We start from the raw sequence: 27,125 nt of genomic DNA on the forward strand, positions 1-27,125 counted from the left end.
GTGTAAGAATTCACACTTTGCTTTATTCCTCTCTGCTTTATAACACTTCATCTGGATAAACCTTAGGAGAGTAATATTGTACTCCTGTAGTACTGACAGGGCCTTGTAGTTGGTTGAAAGGATATCATTGGAAACCAGTTGCCAAATCAGTGTCTCATGCTGTTGAATTTGACTTGCCTCCTCTGAAACATTGCCAAAGAGTAGAGAAGAGCTCCCTGAATTAGTTTCCAGAGGTAGTTGCTAAGTGAATTGAGGTGGATGCTAATTATGAGCTAATGATAAGCTTAAATGTAGCACTATTGACACATACCATGAAATGTTTAAGTCGCAACTTGGTTTTTATTTGTCTCCAGGCCCGCCGGAGGACCACTACTCAGATGGAATTGCTATATGCAGACAGCAGTGATTTAGTCTCTGACATTAGTGCTGCAGACTCTACTTTGGCTGGTCCTCTTGCATCAGTTGCAGAAACCCAAGAAAGTGGGATGGCTGCTGACACAAATGATACTTCTGCTAGGGACAGAGAGTTTATTCCCCCACCATCTGGCTTACCTTCTAAGATAGGCAGCATGTAAGTTTGGCCATGCTGTACTAATTATCCTTTGCTTTTAAAAAATGCATGTTGCCAATTTCTTGTAATCTATTATTTTAACTTTACAAAGGAGGTTGATATACTTGAAGCTTACTAAATAATACTGACAAAGCTCCTCCTCCTTTTCTACCATCACCAGTCTAGAAAGTATAAATGCAAAACGTGTTTCTTACGGAAGATACAAGTTCTGTTAAGTTGCTTTGTCATAGTAAAATTATTGTAGCCTTGTTTCTAAGTAGTGGGAAAAATCCATCTAGTAGCTTGGATACTTTGCTGTCTTAGTGCTATGGGAAATGCACATTCCAGGGAGGTAGTGAGAATCTACTTAGAACAGCAGAGAGATTAAAAAACCCCAAACAAAACCCCAAACCCAAGACTTTATATAATGTAGCAATAGTATCTGTTAATGGTCCTCACGATTAGGTAAAATCTTTCTATGAGTCATCTTGTGTGGATCATACTTAAAATGAAGCCTATACAATAATAGAGCATGCAAGTCTAAAGTTGAAAGAAACATGTTGGATATTATGAATCCTCAAAAATTCTTTCTATTTGCAGGTTGCACTTACCTGCAGAACAGTTTTACTAATTGAAAATATTACTTGATGCCAAATAGAACAAAAATATTATTTTTGTCTTTTTACTTTGGGGCCAGCAGGTGTCTCTCACATGCACTCCATTTTTCACTTGCTTTTGCTGTTCTTTTTATATTTACCAGTATCAGTGTTGGCTATTAGCCATTCACTACTAAAGACCCTTTTCTTGGCTTTTAGGTAGTAGCTCCTATGTTGCACAAACTCATGCGTAAACTGAATGCGCTTGCTGCATTCAGTGATATGGAAAAACTGTGTCCCATAGCTATCTTCCTGTTACAGATTCTGGAATTAAGCATCTTTCACTATCCATCTGTCCTATTTGCATAATATTTTTACAGCAGTCTCCATCTAATGTACATTTGCAATTTGTATTATTTTCACTATGTATTTCTAGCATGTGCTTGAGGTGGCAATCATGAACAGTAAAACACTGCTGTGACAGCAATTATTAACCCATGCTGATGGCTTCAGTGCATTTTACAAGTAGAATCTGCTTGGAAAGAATGCTCTTGAGGGTGAGGATAGGTGAAGAAACCCACTTGTTTCAGCAGTTAGTGTGAGATCACTAGAGACTTTTGAAGCTTCAAGATTTAAAACGTCAAGTGTTATGACCTGGCATCCAAGACTCAGGTAATACTAACTTTTGCCTCACTCCATCTTCTAGAATGTATCCGTTTGTGAAAGTGAGCCAGCAATGAGGCAAAACAGGATTTTCCAAAAACTGCATTCTGTGAACATATGTGTTGTCAGTAAAACAATTCAATCAGCCGTAGGCCTCACATATATTTTGGGTTGTTACTGATCATGTTTTAGCAGATAAGTGATCAAAAATTCCCACAATCAGTGTGCAGTGACGACTTCGCTGTAATTGAGATGCTTTTTCAAAACTAGAACTCAGTATACTTTATACAGTATTGCTGTTTTTGCTGGTCACTGGTCATTGTTGAAGAAAGGTTGTCTGTGTGAGCCATCTGGCCTTCCTATGTGAGCCTGTGGTGCCATCATGTCTCTTGTAATAAAATACTTTCTTCTGGAGCAGGCTGTGGTCTTGCCTGCAATAAACGTTATCTCCTTTGTGCCACTTACTTAAGTGACAGTTAGGGCTGTAGAAGCAGTTAACAGTGATCCAAAATACGCATTCTCAAAGTGACAGAAATATATGCTTAGGTGCAAATCTAGGCGTCTGCTTATGTACAAACTGCACCACTCTGGAAACCCCTCAATTTTCTCAGATCTGTGGTGACTCAGAGAGGCACCTAAATGCACATGGGCAAGAGTTAGTTTGGTTGGAATTCTGTTTACAAAGATGGCTAGTGCTGTTGTCCTTTGATATGCTCAGCTCATCTACAGCAGCCTCTTTGGAGTAGAGTGGTCTCCTGTAAGTCTTGTGCCAGCTCTGTTCAGATGTCTGATATCCTGGGAAATCTAAAAGTGTGCTGGAAACCTGTAATTAGGTGTGTGTCTTGCTCCTTTTCATTCAAGTCATTGACATCATGCACCTGTCTTTTACATCTATGCTTAGGAATTTCATTCCAGCAAGACTGCTGCATTCTTATAATACCTGCATTTCCAGGCTTTCAAAAAGAATTCATAATATGATCACGCTCTTGCACATCTTCAGAAGAAGGTGTACACTGGAGTCAAAGATAGAAGAATCACGATGCAGGTAGAGAGTGAGCAAGAGGGAGCTGGCTCCATGTCTGCATATGTAGAACACTGGTGTGAGGCAGAGGAGCTTGGGTTCCAGTTTCTGGTGTGTTTTATTTAATCTAGTAGCTGCACAGTAGACACATAGACAACCATGGCAGTGGAGGCTAAGCTGTTCATCATCCTTGCTGAAAGATCTAGCTGTCAGGCTGATCATAGGATGTGCCTTGTGACCCCAGGACTTTTGCATTCCTAAATGCATACTGGTCCAGCATAGAGAGGGAGGGAGTGTGTCCTATTCCACCTCTTTTTATGTGCTTTGTAGAGTTAAGGGAGCCTTGCAGAGAAATGTGTGCTCTGGCCTTGAGGAGGGAATTGAACACACCTTTTCCCCTTCTTTTTGATGTACTTTAACTGGTAGACTTTTGTGCAAAACCAGACAAGTTATCACTTGTCCTCCTTTTTGTGTCTCTTGAAGACCCTAGGGGGAGCTCTAGGGTCTGCAAGCAACTCTTGGCACTAGGTCCTACAGGCAGGACCTTCACCTTCCAATTAGGGCTTGTGTTCATTGTGCAGATGATCACTTGAGACAGTCAGTCTGAGCTACTTGAGTCAAGTAGCTGTTCTTGGTTGTGCTGTCCTTGTTAAATCATGTTATTCTGCATGCCAATCCCAAGGTGGATTTTATATAGCACAGACTTCTTCTCAAGGGAAACTGGTACAGCTTTCTTCAAGTAGAGAAGTTGCAGTTATGCAGATCCAAATCCTGTAGAGCTCTGAGACCAGATGCTAGTAACTGTGTCAGGCAGGTGGCCTGGCAACTGAACATTACTTAATAAAGTTGTGTGGAACAAAAGCACTTTCAGAATCTGCTTTCTCTCTTTTAGTGAGCGTTTCTGGTCCTTATATTCATAGAAACAACTTTTAAAAAAGGATAAACCAAAGCAAATATTGCTTTTCTGATTGCCCAGCTAATGAGAAACAGGAGTTCAGAAGAGTGGACACCATCCAGATTACTTTCTTTTTTCATCTGACTGTGGTGAAATGATGACATTCGGGTGTCAGCATTAATATTGCACTCTTGATCTTATTGCTGTTTTTAATGGGGAGTAAAAGGTTGGGAGAAAGACCACAGTGACTGTGAACTGTAATTATTTCAGAGGAAGAACTAGAGAGACAAAGGAGGGAAGGAAAGCAAGGCAGAAGGGAAAGGGGGACAAAAAGAAGTGATGTTATAATAGCCAGGCTGTCCGTGGGAAATACTTTTTCTCACTTCCTAATTTTGAATTTGATATTGAAACATGAATATGTTAATGCAAAGTTTAATTCATATGTAAGAGTCATCATGGTTTCTCTGTTCTTCATGTCTGTAAGTGGTCTATTGTAGATGAAAGTTGTAGAATCTGAAATTTTAGATCTCAGACCTTCCATCTTCTCTGTGGTCTTAATTTGAGATGTATACTACACTGTGTTTCTTTTAGTCAGTCTCTTTTATTATTGAATTAGTAGATCTCCTTTGCATATTCAGTATCTGGCTCTTTATATGATGAACTGTGAAAGTTAATAAACTTGGTATATTTTAATATAAAAATGTCTGAACAAATTTCGAGTCCATAGATTCAAGAAAGACAATACTAGATTAAGCATATTCTGAAATTTGAAATCTGAGTGGGAGAATGACAGCTAATGTAAGAAAAACAAGTTTGTAAAGCACCTTGAAGTAAGGTAATGATTGCTCTTGCTTTAGTTCTAGACAGCCATCTCTGTCAGAGAAGAAGATACCTGAGCCTTCACCTTTAGCGAAGAGAAAAGCCTATGAGAAAACAATGGAAAAGACAAAGGCAAAAGAACAAAAACTGTAAGATTCTTTTAAATTTATTTTCTCTGACATAATTTAAACCTTGGGTATATTTTCTTGAAAAAGAAATCTGTATTTTTCTGTTTCTTTAATTCTAGGACATTTTTTACTGTTGGTAGTGAAATTATTCACTGCTCAACTTCTGTGTATTTTTTTTTTTCCAGAGTATTTTTCTGTACAAAACTCAGGAGCAGAGCCCTGAGAACATGTCCTTTGGAGCATTTTCAAATGACTTTTTTTTTTTTTTTTTTTTTTTTTTTTTTATGGAAGTCATCAATTTCTCTAAGAAACTGCAGTTTTACAAGAATTTCTTCGTTTTATTTATGTGTGTTTTCTGCCTGGAGCTTTCACTGTTAGCACATAAACTTTGAACATTGTGCTACCTTGCACTCTGCAGCAGTTTGTAGTCTTAAATTTATTGCCTTCTCTGGAAAATACCTGTAGCTAGCATTATAATTTGTTTATTCGCTTAAGAAGAGAGCATCTAACATTTGAGGCATGTTGCATTTAACTTCTCTAACCATTCATAACCTGTTAAAGAAGATATTCTTTTTTTCTTGTAGCTCAGATTCTGGAGCCCCAGAGGCTAGTCTGTCACCTCCTACTTCCCCACCAAGCCGGCCCCGTAATGAAATGAATGTTTTTAGTCGTCTTACTGTTTCTCAGGGAAACACATCAGTTCAGCAGGATAAGTAAGTCACAGAGGGAAGCCTCAGCCCCCAACCAGGGAATTGCAAAGTGCACTGAAGTTATCAGTGTAGTACTATCTGTTAGATATTTTGCCCTTCTCCTGCAAGACAAGAGGATACATTTCTTGTGGTTTTTGTGTAGTTTTCAAACAAATTATTTTAAACTTCCATGGGACCATTGTAAAAATTCAAGAAAAAGCAATTTCCTGCTGAACCTTGTTTCCTGTTTTCTAGGTTATGTCTGGTATTTGTAGTTTTAAACCCAAAGTAGAAAAGAACAGTAGAATTCTTAGATGTATGTGTATTTGTGTGTGTGTTTACACTTGAAAGTAGGATTTAGCTGACAATTTAGGAAATAGTGCTTTTGACAGTTATTCGGTTACTCTTCTCAGAGTGCTGTCACAACAGCACCCTGGAGGATGGGATATTGAAATGGCTAGAACAGTGTTGTTTAGACATTATCCAAATTATTGAACAGACTGACTTTAGGAGGTGATCTGGAGAAGCAGACGATACTCATACCTTGTTTAGGGAGAAGAAGAGCTCAGTTTCCTCGCATGTTAGGCATCTGTTAGGAGCCTTACACCAAATCACAGTGGAGTTGTCTTGAGCAAAATCTTTGCGGGTTTCAGTACCGGTACTAGGGCCATGCAGTGCTTATGAACTGCAATTCAAACTTAGAATAAAGTTTAGTTCTGACTGTAGCAAGGCAAGAAATTGCTGTTGTCTGTTTACACTAATGTTTTTTCTAAAACTTTGGGGTTTTTTCAGTGGTCTAGAGTCACCACATACCAAGCAGTAGCTTGCAAGGCTTTCAGTAGTCTAACTGTGCTTGTAACTTCTTTATCTTAGCTATCTTATCTTTATCTTATTGCTAACTCCCACCTAATCCTTTTCATTTTCTCTGGACTGACTTTGAAGTCAAATTGAAACTGCTGAATCTGTTTGGTTTGAATTAAAAATGAGGGACATCTTAAGACTTACTGCAAATGTTCATATCTGGGGGGGATTTTTCTTGTGTGTGTTCTTGTTTTTTATTTTTAAACACTTGTGAAAGTGAGAGGTGAAGGATTTTGAACTTAGGATTGTTTGCAAATTGCTGTTCTTATTTCAGTGGGGTATCTAAGGTTAATATTTATACTTTTATGCTTAACATTTTACATGTTTCTTCTACACTTAACAGGCATTGATGGTCAGAAACTTTTTTCCTTTTGATATTTTCAACAAGCACTATGTTATGGAGGTTAAATTATACATCCATCGTCTCCTTTTACTTTGTTGCCTTTACTTCTATAAGAAAATGTTGGGGAAATAAATGGCTCACCTGGTGTTACTCAGCTTCTTGGGCTGAGACAGTCTAGCAGTGTAACTTTACTGCTGAGAGTGCTGTTTTAAGATTATAATTCTGCTTCCTCTCCTAGCGCCATGTTATCACGGGTTTAAGGTATACCCTGAGCAATGCTGTATACTGTATGTGGATTTGCATTGCTTTTCTGAATTGGCCATGCTGTTGTTTGTTCTTCTCATATGGAGGCTTTACTTTGCTGATACCTATATTCTTTCTCCTCACAATTCCACCACTGTTGATTGTAGGTCTGATGAAAGTGATTCCTCTCTGTCGGAGGTACACAGGTACTCTCTCTTTCTCTTTTCTGTTTTCTTGGCATCTCTCACTGAAGTTATTCCAGTTCTTCGGAAATTTCATTTTGCTGCATGAATTTTCCTGATACTTGTGCACTGTATCTCTTTTGCCTTTGCCAGAAGCATAAAAATCTGAAATTTTGGTCAAGCATGTCTCCCCTTCCCCTTTTTTAGGGTGTTCTTTATCGTTGTCAAGCATGTCAGGTTTTTTCTTTTTAAATGAAATATGGTAAAACTTTTCTTTAGACATATTCTTTCTCTCTTTGTTCTCTTTAAAAAAAGAGGAGCAGACATTTTCTTAGGTTTTATATGCTTATCTCTTTGTTTTTCTTGTTCAGTTGTATGCTTTGGTCACTAAAAATTAAATCCCACTGTAAATAAAAATGAGTAGGTTTTTTATTATATCTTTCTCACAGAACGCACGAATGGCTTAAGGGATGAAAGAAATGTCCCCACTCATGCTCCTGAGCTGTGGCTTAGGATTTTGGTACTCAGTGAAAAATTAGTTTATCAAGAGAAGGGCAGACAAAGGGCTAATAATACTATGATGGTGGCTTTGTTTGGTCATTGTAGCAGTTGTAGCATTTTTTTTGCCTGTAGATTTCAGAGCACTGCACATAGGTAGATAAATAGCTCCGGGACAAGTATTTTACATGGCTTGTCAGGGGAATGAGTGGGTGAGAACAACAGTAGGAATAACTCAGTTTAGAGGCAGCATGATCCACTGGGGAGTACTACAGAGAAAACTATGTTAGTTTTGTGTGGTGTTAGAAAACAAAAGCATGGAGAACTAAATTAAAAATAATAAAGTAAATTGTTCCTGTATTCTTGAAAACATAGGAAGGTGCAAACAGAAAGGTGAATGCCTTTCCAAAATGACGAAGTTAATGTCAAACAATTTAAGGCAATATCAATCATACTAGTAAAATCTATAAAAGGGTTGTGAAGGGGTACTGAATTATATGAATTAAGATGTCCTGAGCAGTAAAAGTGTATAAAATAGTAATTTCTAGGACTGTACTAAGTAAACAAGCTAATTGTAGCAAAGTTAGATAATATCAGGAAGGACTTTTTCCTTCCTGTAGCAAGCTTCTGAGTCATATTATAGAATTTTTACATTTGGCTTAGTTCCTTTTTCTCATAGTTATGTGTGTAATACCAGGAAGACCATGACAGTGAGTCTTATCTCCAAGCTGGTCAGGTCACAGCATTGTGTTTCATGTTTGTGGGCATTACCTTGAGGCTTTTCTACACCACAGAAATCAATGGGGTCCATGTGTGTGTGCAGTTGTATGCATGGGCTTTTAGACTGCTAAATAATTTTTATTTGGTGATGAACTGTGATTTTCTTTTTTTTTTTTTTTTTTTTTCCCCCCTCCTTTTTTCCCCAGGGTGAGTTAGTCTTTTAGTACCACTACAGAACTAGCTACAAATCCCCAGGAAGATTGCTCTGGCATATCTGTACTCCAACCATACTCCCTTTTAGCTATTGAGTACAAGTGTGGCATTGGGTACGGGGTGCAGTAGGAACCTTCCTCAGGCACACAAATTAGCAGCCTGTAGAAGGCAGTTGATGTGAAATGCCTGCTGAGTTTGGAATTGGCAGTGTACATCACATCTACTCCATTTTTCAGATGTGATACTTAGATTAAGATGTCTTTTATGCAATTTGCAGTCTTAAGGTTGATCCTAGGCATTCAGGAGCTTTAAGCATCCTGGTTCTTTCAGCATTACACAGACTTTCTCATATGCATAACATTCAGCATCTTGTCCTTTTTTCATTTGCTTGGTTTTATATGTGATTTCCTTTAACTGATAGTCCAGAGTTGGCACTTGTTGAAGCTAAATAGTAAAAATCCTCACATAGTTTATGAAAGGCATTCAGCTGTTCTGCCCTCACATGTAAGAAAATTAGATTAACCTTTTTCCTTACATTTAAGTAAATTAATTTTATCTGTGTCTATTACTATGTCCATCTCACATTCTCTTCTTTCCTTTAGGGGGATAATTAACCCATTCCCTGCTTCAAAATGTATCCGATCATCCCCGCTTCAGTGTATCTATACAGCTGAAGGACATACCAAGGCTGTGCTTTGTGTTGATGCAACTGATGACCTTCTCTTCACTGGATCTAAAGGTTGGGCAAGCTCCATGCATCTGTGCTGCCTACAGAGGCTGCTTTGACAACTTGTGGTATTGTGAAATTCTCAGTTTGTGCTTAGTGCTGTAAACACAGTGGAAAATTGTGAGGATCCATTTTGCAACATAAGCTGAATAAGGATTTACAGTAATTATCTACACATTTTTAATTCCAATGTGTACTATTTGGCTGCTTATTTGTAGTGGAAAAAGTAACTATCAAGAATAACACTAATATTTGTTGAGTGATATGATGGAACCGATCATGGTAACGTGCATACATGGTGTGCAATGCAAACTAATAGCCTCAGGGTAGGTGTAGAGGTGGGAATTAGTACATGTTTGGCTGTGCTATCTACAGAGGTTGAATAGAGTCTCCGTGCCATAGTTGATTCTTTGAGTAGAGCTAAGGACATTTTCTGCTTCCTCTGTGGGTCTTGTTGCTTGTGCCTTATGGGCATAAGAATTGTATGGCTGTTGTGGAAGAGGCTAGATTTGTAGTAGTCACTAAATTCCTTACTGGATGGTGCAGTCAGTCTATGAACTCTTCAAGCTTGTAGAAGCAGTGTTTTGGAAGAAAACATTTTCATCCTGTCTTCGGTGTGACTTTCCATTGTAATCACTTAGTTTGGCTTGAAGATAACATAACCAGATCTCAGTGGTTATTTTTCATGAACGCCCTTTTTAATATTGCTCAAAAGTGATTTTTGTGTGTTTTTTCTCTGGGCCTTTTCCTATACGGCACTTATGGTAAAGGACTTGCTATATTTTTAGTTCTGCAGCTGAAACTGTGGCAGACTCTATTTTTTTTTTTCTCTCCAAAATAAAACTTGTGTGATAATCTGGTTTGGGTTTTTTTTTTTTTGTTTTGTTTTGGTTTGTTTTGTTTTTTTCCTTCAAGTATCAAATCTAAGGTGAACTAGAGTGGTGGCTGGAAAGACGTTAACCCCTACTGACAGGGAGACTCTCCTTCCCACTAGTTCACATAACAAATAGACTCTGAAATTTCAGGGCATCTTTTTTTTCCTCTATATTAACATAGAGATAACCCCATCAGATGCAGGTCTTCTACTGCTAATATTCAGGTATGGTTTCTGTGTTATTCTACTAGCTGACTGTTAAAAATACAGAGACACACTTTTACAGTGAATTGGCAAACTTTCATCTTATAAGTTTAAGCCAATGTTTCAGCATTTGTGCAAGTGTATACAAATGCAAAAAAGGACATATATATAGTTTTTGTAAACATTGCTTAGTTGATTTGTATTGAGATTTTTTAATTTAGTGGCTATGTGGGGAAAAAAGACTTTTTGGATTTTTTTTATTTTACATCTAGATTTGTGTTCTAAAGGTGGGGTTTTGGTGTGGGTTTTCTGGTTTTGTTTTTTTTTTTTTTTTTAACATATGAATGCTTGTAGATGTAAATATTTGGTCTTTCTCATCATATGCTACATTCCCATGCTTGTGGAAGAATTTTTCCTCTATATTTGGAGGGGAAAAGTTTACAAAGTACACGTGTACTCAAGAGTGTAGACAGCTGTTTAATTAAATAAGGTTAAATCTTTTGGAAATTGTTGCTGAAGCAGAAAGTCTCAGCTCACTGACATCGCATAACACTAGTAGCGAGTGCCAGTTTAGGAATGCCAGTAAGCTTTCAGGTGTATTGTGGATATTGTGCTTTGGTCTTGATAGTTGGTATTATTAAAGTGGCTGACAGTTCTTGGTATACTTACCTTCTTCATGCTTTTATAACTGTCTACACATGAAGCTTTCTCTTCATCCTCCCAGTGCTTATTCCATTAAAAATGCACTTCTAAAATATATGGAGTTATAGAGACATGGTACAAGGAAAGTTTCCTGTGCTCTCTATTTGTGTTGCAAAAATTCTTGAAAGCTTCTATGCTTTGGGATTTTAGTACACAAAAGGTCACGGTATTTAAATTTCTCTGCTACTGAATGAAAACAGTGACTAAAGCACTTACACTGGGATTTTCAGAGGATCCTACAGCACTCAATAGTTTGGATCACTTCTTACCTTTGTAGGGTTTTTTTGTGGCAGTCAGCACTGTCATGCTGAGCCTCAAAGCCCCTCCTGAACTATGTTCTTGATGAAGAATTCTTGAATTAAAAACTGGATTCTTCTCTTGATCTGTCATCATCCAAACTTTACAGCCTCTAAACTGTCTGTATCTTCATTTTCCTTGAGATGGAATTTTATCCTTTTAAAATGCTGTGGGAGCTAATATGCATGTCTTGAACACACAACGTTTAATGATTAACCTTGCTTAGTTTTGATGATGGTAGATGATGCCCATGTGTATTATTTAAGACCCGTTTAATTTAGCTGTTTTTCTGCAGTGGCTACCTAAATGGAGGGATATGTATGAGTGCAAATGAATGCGTGTACTTTTTTTAAAATTAACTGAGTTTTGGAAAAACATGATTTTTTTTTTTTCCTGTTTGTTTTTTTTTTAACTATTCTTTTCCCCTTTTAATTTGTCTTTATTTAGATCGTACCTGTAAAGTCTGGAATCTGGTAACTGGACAAGAGATCATGTCTCTAGGGGGTCATCCGAATAATGTTGTTTCCATAAAATATTGCAACTACACTAGCCTGGTGTTCACAGTCTCAACCTCCTATATCAAGGTGTGGGACATCAGAGATTCGGCTAAGTGTATTCGAACATTGACGTAAGTATACTAAACCTCAAATGCCAAGAGTTTAAATGAGTTTTAATTTTAGATAAATTTTATTATATTTAATTCAATAGTGCAGCACAGTGTAATTCAAGTACACTGTTTTCTGGGGCTGGAAGCTTTCTTTATGTGTTCAGACTAAGTCAGTATGGGGTACTGGTAATATGTGGAAACACAAACCGATTTGCATTCATGCCTATAGTGTTTTATCAAATGTTCAGTATTCATAACTGGCTTATAGTCTTTTTGCTCAGGTAAACAGGTTCGTTTTTAAACGGTATGCAAAGTAGGGAGAACATAATGTAGAGTTTGTTTTTTGTTGTTGATTTGTTTGTTTATTTGTTTCCTTTTCCTGCTCCTTCCTCCTTGTACTCAGGTCTTCAGGCCAAGCGATGCCTGGTGATGTCTGTTCAGGAAGTACTAACAGAACAGTCACTATCCCAGCTGGAGAGAACCAGATCAATCAGATTGCACTAAATCCAACTGGCACATTCCTCTATGCAGCTGCTGGAAACTCAGTGAGGATGTGGGACCTGAAAAGGTACTGAACGCCAGCAGAAGAGAATGTTGTTTAGGTGCTTACATGTGCATATGAAACAAAGTTAATGAAGTGTTTCCTGTTTATGGTAATGTCCATAACCTGGGCAAAATATGGGGAAGATATGTATCAAATAATCCATACTGTGGTGGTTACTGAGATAATGGAGGTGCTCATGATGTGTTAAGGTTATGGTGAATTTTTTCAGTAAAAATGATTGGAAAACCCCAAGGTTTTAAGACAGGCATTATAAAACAGACTCTTGTAAGGTGACAGATGCATGAATCCTGACTAGTAAGTGTTGACGAAATGATGAAAGCCAATTGATGTAAAGTAATATAATGTGGGACTGTAATAGTCACACTATAATAGCACTTTTCCAAACAGAACCTGCACCCAAAGAGTGTGTTCAAAATACAGATGTACTTTGAGGGTCAGATTTGTCTTTACTTTTAATTTTTTTAATTCTCATTTTACATAAATAGAAACTTTTGTTTACTTTTAACATTTGCACTCTATTGCTCATATCCATGGATATGTAAACCAGAGGATGAATAGTAAAGACACAGGGGAAAATAAAAAGATCCATTCTGGCAGAAACTGTGCTACAAACTGTATTGGATATATGGAAAAATAACAAACCTTCATTTCTTCTCTTACTCTTGAAGATTTCAGTCTACAGGAAAGCTAACTGGTCACCAGGGTCCTGTAATGTGCCTTACTGTAGATCGAATTTCCAATGGACAAGATCTTATTGTCACTGGTTCAAAGGATCATTATATAAAGGTAAACCATTAGTATTTGCTTATTTATTTTAACTCTTTACATCAGCATGGGATGCAGGCTTCAGCAGAAGCGACTTACATCTCCATATCTGAAATGTGATACCCAAGATGGAAATTCTTTCATCAGTTATAGATTATGAATAATGTTCAGTCTTAATAAACGCTTATCACTTCAGTGCTATTTTTATTTCATGATGGAACATGGATGGATGGTTGCCCAGCCTATTTGGTGTATTCATTAGCACACAGGTTGCTCTGAGTTGTGTTCAAAGCACAGCCAGTGGTGTGACAATACTATCCTGCTTCTTGGCATTGTGATTAATTCACTCAAGGATAGGGAATTTTTTTCTTTGGGGGGAGTGGTGGTGGTGGTGATGGTTCTGTTTTGAGGGTTCTCCCCTCTCTTTCTCCCCTCCTCCTCTCTTCTTTCCCCCCTCCCCTCCTCCTCCTCCTCCTCTCTTCTTTCTCCCCTCCCCTCCTCCTCCTCCTCCTCTCTTCTTTCTCCCCTCCCCTCCTCCTCCTCCTCCTCCTCCTCCTCTCTTTCTCCCCTCCCCTCCTCCTCCTCCTCCTCTCTTCTTTCTCCCCTCCCCTCCTCCTCCTCCTCCTCCTCTCTTCTTTCTCCCCTCCCCTCCTCCTCCTCCTCCTCCTCTCTTCTTTCCCCCCTCCCCTCCTCCTCCTCCTCCTCCTCTCTTCTTTCCCCCCTCCCCTCCTCCTCCTCCTCCTCCTCCTCTCTTCTTTCCCCCCTCCCCTCCCTCCTCCTCCTCCTCCTCTCTTCTTTCCCCCCTCCCCTCCCTCCTCCTCCTCCTCCTCTCTTCTTTCCCCCCTCCCCTCCCTCCTCCTCCTCCTCCTCTCTTCTTTCCCCCCTCCCCTCCCTCCTCCTCTTCTTTCTCCCCATTCAGCCAGGGGGCATTTAAACCCACAAGCTGCCATTTCTCAGAGCTATGCCCAAACCACCGGACTATGGGAACTATACATCATCTTCCCCATAAAGCTGACCCTCACACTGCAAAGAACATGTGATTCATGAGGCCAAAGACAGAATGAGCAAGATATGTTAGCTTGTTATGAGGGGATACCCTTTGTCCTGGTCCTATACCTCTCACACACTGGAAAAAGTATATAAACACATCTGGGAGTGGAGCAGGAGCCAGAACTTGAGTGAGCTCTTTCACTGAGCTAGGCTTTCTCTCTTATATCCTGCAATTCTTGATGCTTGGCTGCGCACTGGGCCAGCCTCAGAAGACAGCCTGGGAGGTGAGTGCATAGCTTGATGGTTTGGGTTGTGGGTTTGAATCCTATCAGCAACCCCTATGGTTAGAGGCCAGAGGATTCTTAGGCAGTAAAGGCACTCTACTTCTCTGCACAGTTCAGAATATTGAGTTAGTTAGGAGCTACCATCCTGGCACAGTAATGAGTGCAGAACCTCAGTGGGTACAACAGGATGTGATCACGTAATGCAAGTTTGTCATCCTACCAACTCATGTGACAAGCAAAGACGTGAAAGGGCATTTGGAAGAACATAGCTGTCAACAGTCAGAGAAGTTTATCTGCCAGTGTTGTGGGCTCCCTTGCTGTGAGCAGGCTACATAAATTCTTATGAGGCTGCCTGTTTCTTGACTTGCACAACTAGAATATCCAGGGATATTTTGGCCATGTCTATATGCTGCAGAGTATTGTGTGTTCTGCAAGGTAAATATGTCCATAATTGTCAAGCCACTTTGATTAGTACAAAGGGTCTGTATGTGTACGGTCAATGCAGCAGTTTGGGAATTCTCAGTTCTGCACTGTAGGTGCCCTGGGGGTAGTAGGTCTGGTCACAGATACTGGTTTCCCCTGCCATTGGAAACTACTGTCTTGTCTACTGAGCCAGCAATATTAGTCACCTCAGTCCAAGTGCTTAATTTTTCTGGTGTATCATTGAACTTTTTTGTTACAACTGGAACTGATGCATGTTAATTGAACATGGTAACTTTTAAAATCCCTTAAGCTCATGTAAGGTATTCTTTTATACTGCCAAGCTCTCCCTTTTTTACTGCTAAGCTTATTCATTTTAAAAGGTCAATGAAGAGCAAATAATAGAGGATGAAGCCTGATATTTGCTTGTGAAACAGAGGTAGTAGTTTAAAAAGTTACGGCTCATCTGTTCCTCTTCAGCTCGGTCTAACTGGATGGGTTCTGGCTCACTACAATGCAAAATGAAACAGGGTTGCTTACACTGCTGCTCTAGGGACAAAGACCCGATGGGACTGATTATGCCTTAAATTGTTAAAATGGCCTCACTTAAAGAATCTGTTTTAAGACCCCATTCTTGGAGCACAGGCAAGGAAAGCGGTGCATAGTCCATGGAAAGCATCAGCATGTAATGGTATGTAACACCTGACAAAACACCTTGTCCAGAAAAATTTATTGATGCCTCTTCCTGCAGCTGCCTGTGCAATTCGCCCAGCCTGAGTCACGTTTCCCATACTCGCTCATGAACTTTTTTTCTCTAGCCCACCACATGGTGTATATACAGGCTCTTCCTTGTGAAGATACTGTGTATTTCAAAACCAAGCAGTAGCACTTCTGCCCAGAGCAGTCTTCTCTGTAGTCAGTGAAGCATTCCTGCTTCAGGCAAGAGGTAGAAGAGAAAGGAGTGGTTGTGGTAGAATAATTCTGTCAAATATACATCGTTATACAGTGGTCTGTGATAAGACTTTCCAAGTTTTTCCCCTGAAGTTATTTGCTGCATATCTTCCAAGCTGGTTAGATGGCAGATAATTTTGCTTAACATATTTGATTATTTATTTATGTATTTATTTTAGATGTTCGATGTGACTGAAGGGGCTCTTGGAAGTGTAAGCCCTACACACAATTTTGAACCTCCTCATTATGATGGCATTGAAGCACTTGCTATTATGGGAGACAACCTTTTTAGTGGATCCAGAGATAATGGAATTAAGAAATGGGATTTGGCTCAAAAAGAACTTCTTCAGGTAATGGAAAAAATCATGCAGCTAATGTGACAGTCATGCTGTAGAACTGTTTCTAGGCTGTGTAAATGTTCAGGCTCATACAATGACAATTCACTTTGATACTGATGTTTTTACTAGGGAAGGCACAGAGCACTGACTAAGAAAGAAATTGATAATGTACTTGATCTTTACACTAGGAATGCAGTTGCTGTTCTTTTCAGTGTATGTAGCATCAAGAAATTCTGATGAAGTGGTTAGCCCTCTATTTGAGCTCTGAGTATGTGGGGTTTGTTTTTTTGCTTTGGAATAAAGGCAGCACTTGCCCTCTCTGTGATTGGAACAATAGGATATCATCCTTGTCATTGACAAGTTGGTAAATTTTGGACTGGGAACTTGTTAATGACAAACAATGCTTTGGATCAGGCTACAGAATATTTTCTTGTGAAGGGAGTTTACAACCTACCTCACTCCACCCAGTCTTTTTTCTAAAAAGCTTGCTCCTTAGATCCCCATTCATCTTGTTATACAATGCATATGTTATGTAGTGTATACAGCACACACCTAATAATCTGTTTGCTGTTAGAACATATTTGCTGTAAATTTTCATTGTTTTTTTTTTTTTTTAAAAAAAAAAAAAGGCAGGGGGACAGCAAAAATGACCTCAAATCCAGGCAAACTTTAAAGTTTCATTGTAATTTGTTTGACATGGAGAACTTTGATTTTTGGCTACTTTCTATAAGCTAGGTCTTAAAAGAGGTTGTTGAGGTAGAGATACAGTTATCTGAGACTGTGTGAGAAATGGAAGGCAGTAAAAAAATGCCAGAAGTTACTGCTGGTTTTGCACAGATCTGGTTAGATACCAATCATTTAATAATTTTTGGAGGGAGGAGGAGCATGTCTTTTATGTGCATTTAATGTGCAGACTGATAGCAAGGAAACAAATAGAATATTAAAGTTTAGGGACATGAGAGAATAATGGACTGGTCACCTTGAGAAGAAAATTTCCATATGGACATACTTAGTATTCCATAAATATACAGACTTTCTTGACCTTCTTTCAAAATTGTCTGGTTGGGTGCCAGTTCCTTTTCAGAATGCTGCTAAGACTTCACAGTTAAAATAAGGATTTAGAAATTCAGCTTCTTACAGAAAATCTTCACTTGGCCATATTGGGACATCAAGCTTCTTATCTGTCTTTCTAGGGAAATGTACTAAGCAGCTTGTTAGCAAAAACAGGAGGACCACAGGAACAGGAAAAATTTTGTATTCTCAGAATGACTTTATTAAAGTTGTAAGAAGCATCTTCACTCTTGCATTTTAGGCTCATTAAAATATTATGCAATATGCATTTTTGGCGTTGCAGTGAATTTAACATCAGAAAGAATATGGTGGCAGGGTTGAAGTAGTATGTAACAATGCACTAGTTGTATTCCATATTTTTCTTTTGGCATATATGCATTTCATAATTTCTATACTTCGTGTTCCCCTGTTTGTTTGTTGGTATTAAAAGTAGAACTTAATAAAAATTATCTCATGCTTCCTTCTTTCTTTTTATTTCTATAAAATGTTGTGTATTATTCAAGGAGGTGAGACTAAAGCATTTGAGAAAACAATATAGATAATTTTTTTCACTGTCTTTTTAGGGAATGAAGAAAAGTTCTGTTACTTTTGCTAATCAGGGGGTAAATCAGGGTGAAAGGGCCCACTGGAGGTCACATAGTGCAAAGTTGGCCCGCTGGTCCAAGCGAGACCAACTTTGTAGTTAGGTCTGGTTACTCAAGTGTTTTCAAAAATCTCCAAGGTCACAGGTTGCACAGCTGCTCTGGGTGACCCACTGCACTCCTTGAACTACTCTTGTATGAATTTCCCCCCCACTCATCCAGTCAGAATTTCTGTTGTTGTAACTTTCCTTTGGTGTGTACACTTGACTATTCTAGATGAAGGAAAAAAAAATAAGCCTGAAACATAGCTGAGCTGCTTTAAAGTATAAATGTTACATTTCAACAGAGCTCCTAGTTTGGCATATATTTGTTAAACAAGTCTGATCCTCTATAACTGATGAAAATCACTTAACAAACATGCTATTCAAAAGAATTTGGATATCATCTACTTTACTTGGTGCGATACATCCCAAGCCACAAAACATGCTGTTACAAAGTTAAGATTTATAAGAACCACTCTCCCTCTTGGTTTCATGAAGTGCTGCAGGACCAGGCCACCACTGTTGTGATAACAGTGTATATTATAGATAAAATGACAAGATGATCCTAGAAAGCTGAATGTATTCTGTAATATGAGAAAGGCAGCAAAGCAAAGCCGTTACTACTGAACTGAAATGGAGAAGAGCCCGTCTTGGTCCCCTTAAAAGACAGCAAACTTGGGCTATTATTTCCCCAGTGTTAGTACCAAATGGATGTTCTCAGCTGGTCTGCGCAGCATCTTGCTTTCTGAATTAGCAGTAAAATGCTAGTATCCTTCCTCAATAAAGAATTAATGTATTTTTGTTAAGTGCTACATCACAAAATCAATTTATAATGTGTACTGGGAAAAGAAGAAAGGAGGAAGGCAAACAGAGAAACAGTTTCTGTCTCCCTGGTGTATATTTTGAGCAGTATTTTGGATTTTCTTTTTATGTATTTTGTAACTTGAAACATATACAGAAACCATATGTTCAAATATGCATTCAAATATGCCTTTGAACATACACAGATTTAGCATTATCCTAAAATAATTTCTGTTCCATGCCCGGTCAGTTGTGCATATTGGATTTTCTTCTTGTTTTGCAGTACTATTTCACAAAGAGAAACAAACTCGTGGTATAGAAGTAGCCGCAGTGAAGATAGCACCCTCCTTGCTCTGAAGAAGGAGAGAAGCCACAGTGCTGGGATATACCCAGAGTTGAGTAGCGAATCTACTGTAGGACAGGAATGAGACTTAGAACTTGGGATTTTTCCCTTTCTGTGCTTGTTCCCCTAGAATTTTTTGCAGCCCCGTGAGACTTGCCTGCCTTCTCTTTTTCAGCAAGTTCCTAATGCTCATAAAGACTGGGTGTGTGCTCTTGGCCTGGTACCTGGCGCTCCGGTTCTGCTCAGTGGCTGCAGAGGAGGCACCCTCAAGCTCTGGAATGTGGATACCTTTGCACCCACTGGGGAGATGAAGGGACATGACAGTCCTATAAATGCAATCTGCACCAACTCCAGCCAGATTTTCACAGCAGCAGAGTGAGTTTTTCTTCTCCATGAATCTTCCTTTTTCCATAGGTCCTGGTAGAATTCTGTCCATGCAAAATACATTTAAGAGATCTTCAGTTGTGTAAGTCACTTCATAGCAAGCATGGGGAGACGTGGTCCATGCTCCTAAATGCTAATAATCCACTGCAGTGATTTCCAAAGTGGGAGGCATGCACCCTATGGGATGCACAACATGATCCATTGGGGCATGGGAAGAAAATATTAGAACTTCAGTAGTACATGTATATAACTTGTAAATGAATGAATACACATGGGAGTGTGTGCTCAAAAATATCTTAGTGGTAGGGGTGCATGATCAGAGAATTTTGGAGACCACTGATCTACAGGATGGCGGGGAGAATTTGGCAATAGTTGAGAACTTCACCAGCTTGTTTCTACAGTCAGGCTGTTTACTGCTAGGACTGATTCCTGACCTGTGGGAATTTTTCTAAAGCCATGGTATGTGATTGTTTTTCGGTTTTGGGGTTTGGTTTTTTGTTGTTGGTGGTTTTGTTTGTTTTTAAGCAGTGGTGTATAGCAAAAGCTTTACAAGCTGTCCTACTGTCCTTTAAACACCTTGATCTGGATATTTGCTTCCTCAGTAAAAGTGAGAAAATTGCGTACCTGAAATCTCAGGGGACTTGACCGAGAGAAATACCTCATTCTGGAGACAGTGTAGGAGATCCTCTAAGCAGAGCCCACTAGTGACATCATCTGAGCACAGGAGCTGTGAAAGCTGTCATGTTACCTTCTAGTGCCAATCATGGAAGCTTCTGACCTTCTGCATTGAAAGCAGGTCTTTCTGAATCAAAGCAGGATTTCAACGTTACCAAGTTTCCACGTTTGGTGGCCAATTTTTCTTTTTAAGCATTAATAGACAGGGATAGAGATGTCAAAGCTTTTGTCTCTGCCTACCGATTACTAATGTTTAGAACATACATGCGCCTGAAACTTATTCTTTATTACTAGTAAAAGAAAATCCCAGTCTTTTGGCCCTTGTAATATTGTGGTGAAGGTCTACAGAATTTAGGGTATTCCTGACAATTTACAGTGAAGTGCAGGCTCAAGTCAGAAAACCTCTATACTGTGATAGTCTGTCCTGACTGCTGCTTGCTGGCTGTATTGAGGGTGTTATAAGGAATACATGAGTCAATGTTTGCTAGTCATATAACTCAATGTTTATGAGAAATTCATGACTTCTCTTGCACAGGATAAATTGCTATTGAACAAGACTAATTCTTTATTTTACTTTTTAATTATGATAATAGTTTTGTAACACATACCATGTGATACTTTACTTACACATACTTTAAAATTGTGTAAATAGCAATTGTTGTCAAAAGTACAGAATTATAGCTTGCCTATCCTGGGCTTCTGAACACTAGCTCACTGGTATATGCTTTCCGGCACCTGGTAAAGGGTTTTGGTTTTTTTTTTTGGGGTGGGGGGGGGATTAGGACTCTGTATCGTTGTGGTTCTGTGCTTTTTTTACCTTTTCTTATTATAGACTGGCATCTCTCAGGCAAATGGAGCAAATTTCAGGTCCTGTTTGATTTTAATCTGTTATAACTTTTCATGCTGTTTTAATGGCAGGAAGTAGTCTTGTCCTATTGAGTCTGTCTCTAATTCTGTAGCACACTGCCTCTTTGCCTGTGGTCTGCTGAGTTGCAAATAGCTACATGATGGAAGCTCTTCCCTGATGTCAGTCTACTTAAGCCTATTACCATTAGCTTTTTAAAAATTAAGTAATAGCAGAGTAGGATTTTACTTTCCTTAGACATATAATCTTTATATTTGCATACATGGTCAAAGGTAGTAGCCAGTGCTGTGATAAGGTTAGGGAATCTTAAATGTTGTACATCTTAGATTACAAAGTCTCCTGGAGGTGGAATGACCCTTGCATATCCATTAAGGAAATCTTATTTTGCCAACAATACCTTTCTGAATAAGACATCTGAGCTTTTAAGAAAGCTTCCCTGCCCTCCCCCACCATCTGTCTCCCTCCTCAATTTAATTACCTAGCTCTAATAGTGCTTTGTTTTGTTTTTCAGTGACCGGACTGTGAGGATCTGGAAAGCTCGAAATTTAATAGACGGACAGATCTCAGATACAGGAGATACAAGTGAAGATCTTGCCAGTAATTGAAATGATGGAGATAAATGAATATATTGTTGAAATTGAGGTGCACTCTATGCAGTTTGCTGCATGCTTATTAGGTAAACACTGATGACTGGAATGAACTGACAAATAAGAGTGAACTCTTCTACTAGACCTGCTGTCCTTAAAATATGTACTGTATTTAAGAAAAAAAAATAACCTCTTGGTAACATGCTTGTGTCTCAATGGTCACATATCTACGTCTGTATATTATGCCTGAATTTGTGTGCATATGTAACACTTGCAGTTTAAATTAACTGGCAATCAGTCTTCTCTAATGACCATCTCAAAATTATAGCCTGAAATATATAACAAGTGCTCTGCTGTATTTCACTCACAAGTATGATCAGCTGTTTTGCATTTTAGGGTAGCAGGGGAATGATGATGTCCCAGTAATAAGCCTTTGATTACGACAGGCAGTTTCAAGATTCTAAAGGTCACTTACACTGTTGTTAGGAAAGTAGAGTGAATAAAAGATGGGAAGAAGCTGTTAAGGACACATCTATCTGACATGGCTGTATCCCGCTAACAGCGAATGCCGTATGGTTTGTGTTAATGTTAGCGTATAATCCTTGTTGACCAAAGTTGTGCAGCTAATGTATACTCTGTGCTCAGGACTAGAACTCAAATGCTCATAAATTGCTATGTTTTATTAGTGTTTTGCCTATATTCTGTAATGACTAGGTGTTCTTAATGTCATGACAGAAATATATCTTAATCTATTTTTCTTATGGATTTGTTTCTATCATCTCACATTTTCTTTTTTAAAGCAAAATGTCTTTCCTTTTTATCTAATTTTATATGCTGCTAAATGTATTTTAAATACACTGTTTTGCAACCCTTGGCAGTTACTTTGAGAACTGAACCACCTGTATTGGAAAAGCTGTGTAAATAGATGGTTGTACAAAGAAAATATCTTATCTTGTGCCTGTATGACTTTTAAAGCTCTTAGAGTGTGGATATTGAGGGAGGATGTATAATTTACCCAACTGCTCTGAATATCAATTTGTAAATTCTGGAAATTTTAAAAATTTATGTAGATTCAGATACAGTGTTTGGATATTGAGGGTTTTTTGTTTTTTTTTTTTTTTTGTCTCCCCCTCGTGCCCCCCCCCGCCCCGAAAATATCAATCTGTAAATTATAGCTTATGTAGGTAACACTTAAATAAAGATGTGAATGTGAGCTACTTCTCTTTGCCTTTTTCATCATACTTCCTTATAAAAATTCACTTCCCTTGCAAAGGCCCAAATATAGAATGCGCGGTTTTACACAATGCAGTAGAATAGCTTCCTGAGTAATATAGCCCATAAATTGTTCTGGTATCCCATGTCTGTGTTCTTGTTGGCCATTATGTGTATTTTGATAGTATTTAGGAACCCAAGTAGGATTCCCTCATACTAAGTACAGTACAGACTTAAAATGAAGCACATGGCTCCTGTTCCTAGGAGATGACACTTCTTAACCTTATTACACATGGTCTGTCAAACAAAGAAAAGTTCTGATGCTTCTTACTGATCTTAGAGGAATTACTTCCTTCTCAGCACAGCTTGAAATGAGATGAAAATGCATAATGGTTGCGATTTGAGGTTACTGATTTATTCCAAATTTTGGCAGAAATGAGTAATGATACATATTGTTAACAAATAATGTATAGGTTAAACAGCAGCAATACCAATTAGTGTTTATTTATCATGCTTTTTGACTACTCAAGGGCTGTACACACAAAAGATTGGGGACCATATCACAACTTTGAGCAGAACTCCCAGTGGAGAGTGGATTTATGTGCAAGAGTCATGTGAGAAGCTTTGTGTGTGGGGTGGTGGGTCCCTCTTCTGCCTGGCCCAGTGGTTAAAGACACCCACTGTGCCAAGCTACACGAATGATGCCAACAGCTTGGTGACCCCTGGTTTTGGAGCGGAACATTTATGGCTGTCTGTCATCTGGGAACCCTGGGTAGGTTTTGTGGGTTTTTTTTGTTTGTTTGGGCTTTTTAAAGTGTGTGTGTGTGTGTAAGATTCATATGAATTTTCATGTTTTTCAACTGCTGGACAAAAGTCCTTACAAAGCGAAGAAACTGCTATCTACTGTCAGGCTGCTCTGCTTTAACAGACCATATGGTGAGGGGCTGTGGTGGCAGCAGTCTGAATTGCAGATGCTTCTCTCTGGTGATGCTTGACAGCACAGACATTTTGCTTTAAGAAGCTATCTCCTGATAGGCACCAATAGAACTTAGATAATGTGTGTATAGAAAGATTTTTATTTTTTTCCCCCCTCCAGGAAGATACTCTACCTAAACCAGATCTTGCCATTGAGCATAGGTTTACTCCGAAAGATCTTGCCATCAAGTAATGGGAAGAAAATTGTCATTTAGTAAACATCACAGTATCAGTGTCTTGTTTTAATGGAGAATTCTGCAACTGTTTGTTTTTCTCCAAACTTTTCATTTGCACTATAAAACTATGTATGTGACAAAAGATAATATGAAATCAGAAAAAGGTAAGCACTGGACTCCTATTGTCTGAAGATGTTTATTTAAGAAAAAATGAAGGTGATCTCTGAGAAATTAATTTTCTAGGAATTCTAAGTAGTCATGGGAAAATAACATTCTCTCTTGAAGTTGGAATGCAGAAGTTCAGCAAAGTTTGTGGACAAGTTACTGACTACATCCCATCTTACCTGCCTAGATAATTTCTTAAATACAGGCAAGGTCATGTGTTATAATTAATTTCACGTAAGATACGAATGCTGAGAAATATTTGCAATGTTTCTTATTACGTATCAGAACAAGTGCTTATCATGCCCCTGCCTTGTATAAAAGGCTCCGTGCTGCCTGCAGAAATCGGCCTTCAACCATGGAAAGGATCAGGAGCCTGTGTTTCTTGGCTGTTGTGCTAGCAGGTAAATGTATGGCGCTTGCATTTTGTCATGGGCTTCAAAAGCAAGACATAAATGTGATGAGAACACAAGAGCTATTAGGGGAGGCGATCATTTTACTTGGAGAAGGAGAGAACGGGCATGGCTTTAACTCCACCTGAGGTATCTGTGGGAAGACAAGAAGAATGGCTTGTTTGGAAACATATCTGAGTCCAATAGTGTCTTCATTCTTGGGCACCAGCACAGACACACTGGAGTCAATGGGACCATTCAGCTGCTGAAAGCTACCCTGTGTTTTGCTAGTTTGCTTACTGTGATTTTTACCCCAATACGCTAGAGGTTAATTTAGTCCAGATTCTAATAAAGGCAGAATACATCTTATGTTGGTAGATAAAAGAAGAGGGAACCTTTGCAGCAAACGCCTTTGAAACATGCGGATGAACCCAAAATATGAAGACTAATACTATTAAAAGGTGTGCTAATCCTTTAATTCCTTGCTTATGCCTTATCACAGCATTTTCTAGCCAAACTTCATAAAATTGAAGTCAAAGTTCTTGAAAATCAGTGGGGATAATTTTTCACGTATATCTTTCAAACTATCTTGCTTTAGCTTCTGTTCCCATGGAAATTATCATGGAAAAGCAGCAAGTAGCCATAGCTATTGCTAATATTCAACTGTTCATTTGCATTTCATTTTCTATGTATGTTCACAGACATAGGCCATAAATGCAGTGAAAATGATGTGGGGATTTTTAAATTAAAATGTTTTTAAAAAGTAGGGAAGGAAAATTGTGTCTTCCCACTTGCTGCAATACCATTGCAATACTGTAATAGAAGTAAATCCAGGAACGAGGGATGAATGAAGTTGCAGCCTTGTTCAGCTGCTCATATCTGCAAGTGTTTGTTTTCAAAATTTGCTGGAAAATTTAAGCTTCACATTGATGGGGGAGGAGGGAATTAAAAAAATTTCTTGGCTCCTGCTGGGGCGTCTTTTTTCCTTTGAACTAGCTTTTTCATTCACAATATCCTTCTTATGAAGTATTTTGAAAGTATTTTATTATACAAATACATCGATAAAAATCTCCCATGAACCTATGCTGTGTAAAATGGTGCCAAGTTAAAAATACGCTGTAGTACGTTCAGTCATATTCTTTGATTTCAGCAACAAAACCACCAATGCTGCATTTGACTCTTTTTAGGAGAAGAAAAACCAAACACGAAACCTAAACGAAATGTGACGGGTTTACTCTATTTTGTGCTTTGTCTGCCAAGGTGTTAACTCAAACGTGCAAGGCACAGCACTGCAAAGCTGCTGGACGCAGAAGCCATGGACTGACTGCAGAGGTGGTGTGTGTATGGCATTTTTTTTGGCCTATGTGGTTGCAGATATTTAAGGACATCAGGATCCAGAGGGCTGCAGGAAGCCTTTGGAATCCTTCCACCTCCCTCACTTAGAAGGAGTATTCAGTGCGTAGAGGTAAAAAGGCAGGACCGTTCTTTCCATGGGACTTGCGATCTGTCTGTCTTTCCCACATCTTCATCAGGGCCAGAGTATGAAAAGGCAAGGCCCAGACACTTCAGTGTTTCATTAGACCACTGGTGAATCCTCCCTGATTCTGCTCCAAGAAGATATAATTTAGGGATTGCAGAGGGATGCTTGTATTCCTATTATGCTTTGGATGAAAAAGGGGATCAGAATTTCGGCCTTTCCTATGTGACAGATCACGGGGGGTGAATGCTGGACAGAAAGCAGCCAGCCTGTGGGGCGTGACTGTCCACCCCAGAAAGCAAAGGTGGAAGCCAAGCCTGCCTGTCTGGCAGCTGGTGAAGGTTAACAGGAATTCACCTGTTAATTCCTGCCTCTAGAAGGTGATACGAGGCATGGCAGTGAGGAGCGGGTGGGACCTGAGCGTCAGATGCTCCAGTGTCAAAGGATTCAGCTCCTGCTTTTCTGCATTCCCATCCCCTACTTGGAAATCAACTCTGGCATCGCAGCATGATGGCATTTTCTAGTGAATCTACAGTTTTATTCTGTAAATTTTCCCACTATACATAATTATTGCTTGTGCATATCTGCTTGTAATGTTCTTTATTTGGAGAAGCCCAGACTGCATCAGCAATCACGTTTTAAGCTTTCGAGCACACAACAGTCCACATAAAAAAAAATATAAAGCAGAGGTATTAGTCATTTTATGGAAAAGAGCAATTATCGTTCAAGTAGGTTTAATCTTTGAACATTGCTGTAATGACTAAAATGACATAAGTTAACTTCAAAATAAGTATGCTGCCTGTGGTACGCCTGCTCTCTTTAAGAATATTTGATTACAGAACATTTTGTCAGCACGGCAGGGAGGCGGTCTCATGGTCCCCCGGCTCTCCAGAGGCTCGCTCTGTGTAGGGAAACCACAGGGCTTGACCTGCAGCTGCAAATAGGGAAAGATTTTGCACCTCACTAAGAGTCTTTTGTCAGGATGATTCTGCAAATGGCTGATCTGTGCTTTTTCTTTTACTGCTGGCATCTTCCCTTTACTCATAACCATACCTGTATTAACACAAACTAATACTACTTATATGTAGTAGTCATACAATACAGAAATGAAACCCGATACGAACATATTAAAGCAGTATTTTTATATGTATCGCACAGGTGCATGCTGTTTTCCCATATTTGTACCTATCTATATATAGATAACCTCTGTGTATAACGTGAGACAGAGTAAGTACACA

At 38.9% G+C, this 27,125-nt stretch overlaps 1 protein-coding gene across 9 annotated transcripts in view; it reads left to right on the forward strand.

Annotated features, from left to right (window-relative positions):
• The window catches only part of KIF21A (kinesin family member 21A), a 102,525-nt gene extending 79,814 nt beyond the window's left edge, over nucleotides 1–22,711 (forward strand). For 4 of the 9 annotated variants that reach the window (XM_049813923.1, XM_049813925.1, XM_049813927.1 and 1 more), the window contains 11 exons: nucleotides 354–571; nucleotides 4,583–4,693; nucleotides 5,257–5,385; nucleotides 6,976–7,014; nucleotides 9,024–9,160; nucleotides 11,673–11,853; nucleotides 12,236–12,400; nucleotides 13,066–13,183; nucleotides 15,987–16,157; nucleotides 19,158–19,357; nucleotides 21,418–22,711. In XM_049813923.1, coding sequence (XP_049669880.1) covers nucleotides 354–571; nucleotides 4,583–4,693; nucleotides 5,257–5,385; nucleotides 6,976–7,014; nucleotides 9,024–9,160; nucleotides 11,673–11,853; nucleotides 12,236–12,400; nucleotides 13,066–13,183; nucleotides 15,987–16,157; nucleotides 19,158–19,357; nucleotides 21,418–21,511 — 1,563 coding nt within the window. In that variant the 3' untranslated portion in view covers nucleotides 21,512–22,711. The remainder of the gene's footprint in view (nucleotides 1–353; nucleotides 572–4,582; nucleotides 4,694–5,256; nucleotides 5,386–6,975; nucleotides 7,015–9,023; nucleotides 9,161–11,672; nucleotides 11,854–12,235; nucleotides 12,401–13,065; nucleotides 13,184–15,986; nucleotides 16,158–19,157; nucleotides 19,358–21,417) is intronic. The other 5 variants (XM_049813926.1, XM_049813932.1, XM_049813929.1 and 2 more) reach the window with 3 other exon arrangements.
• Nucleotides 22,712–27,125: the final 4,414 nt, after the last annotated feature.

This window comes from Accipiter gentilis, chromosome 11 (genome assembly GCF_929443795.1).
Source record: "Accipiter gentilis chromosome 11, bAccGen1.1, whole genome shotgun sequence".
In the NCBI taxonomy this organism is placed as follows: domain Eukaryota; kingdom Metazoa; phylum Chordata; class Aves; order Accipitriformes; family Accipitridae; genus Astur; species Astur gentilis.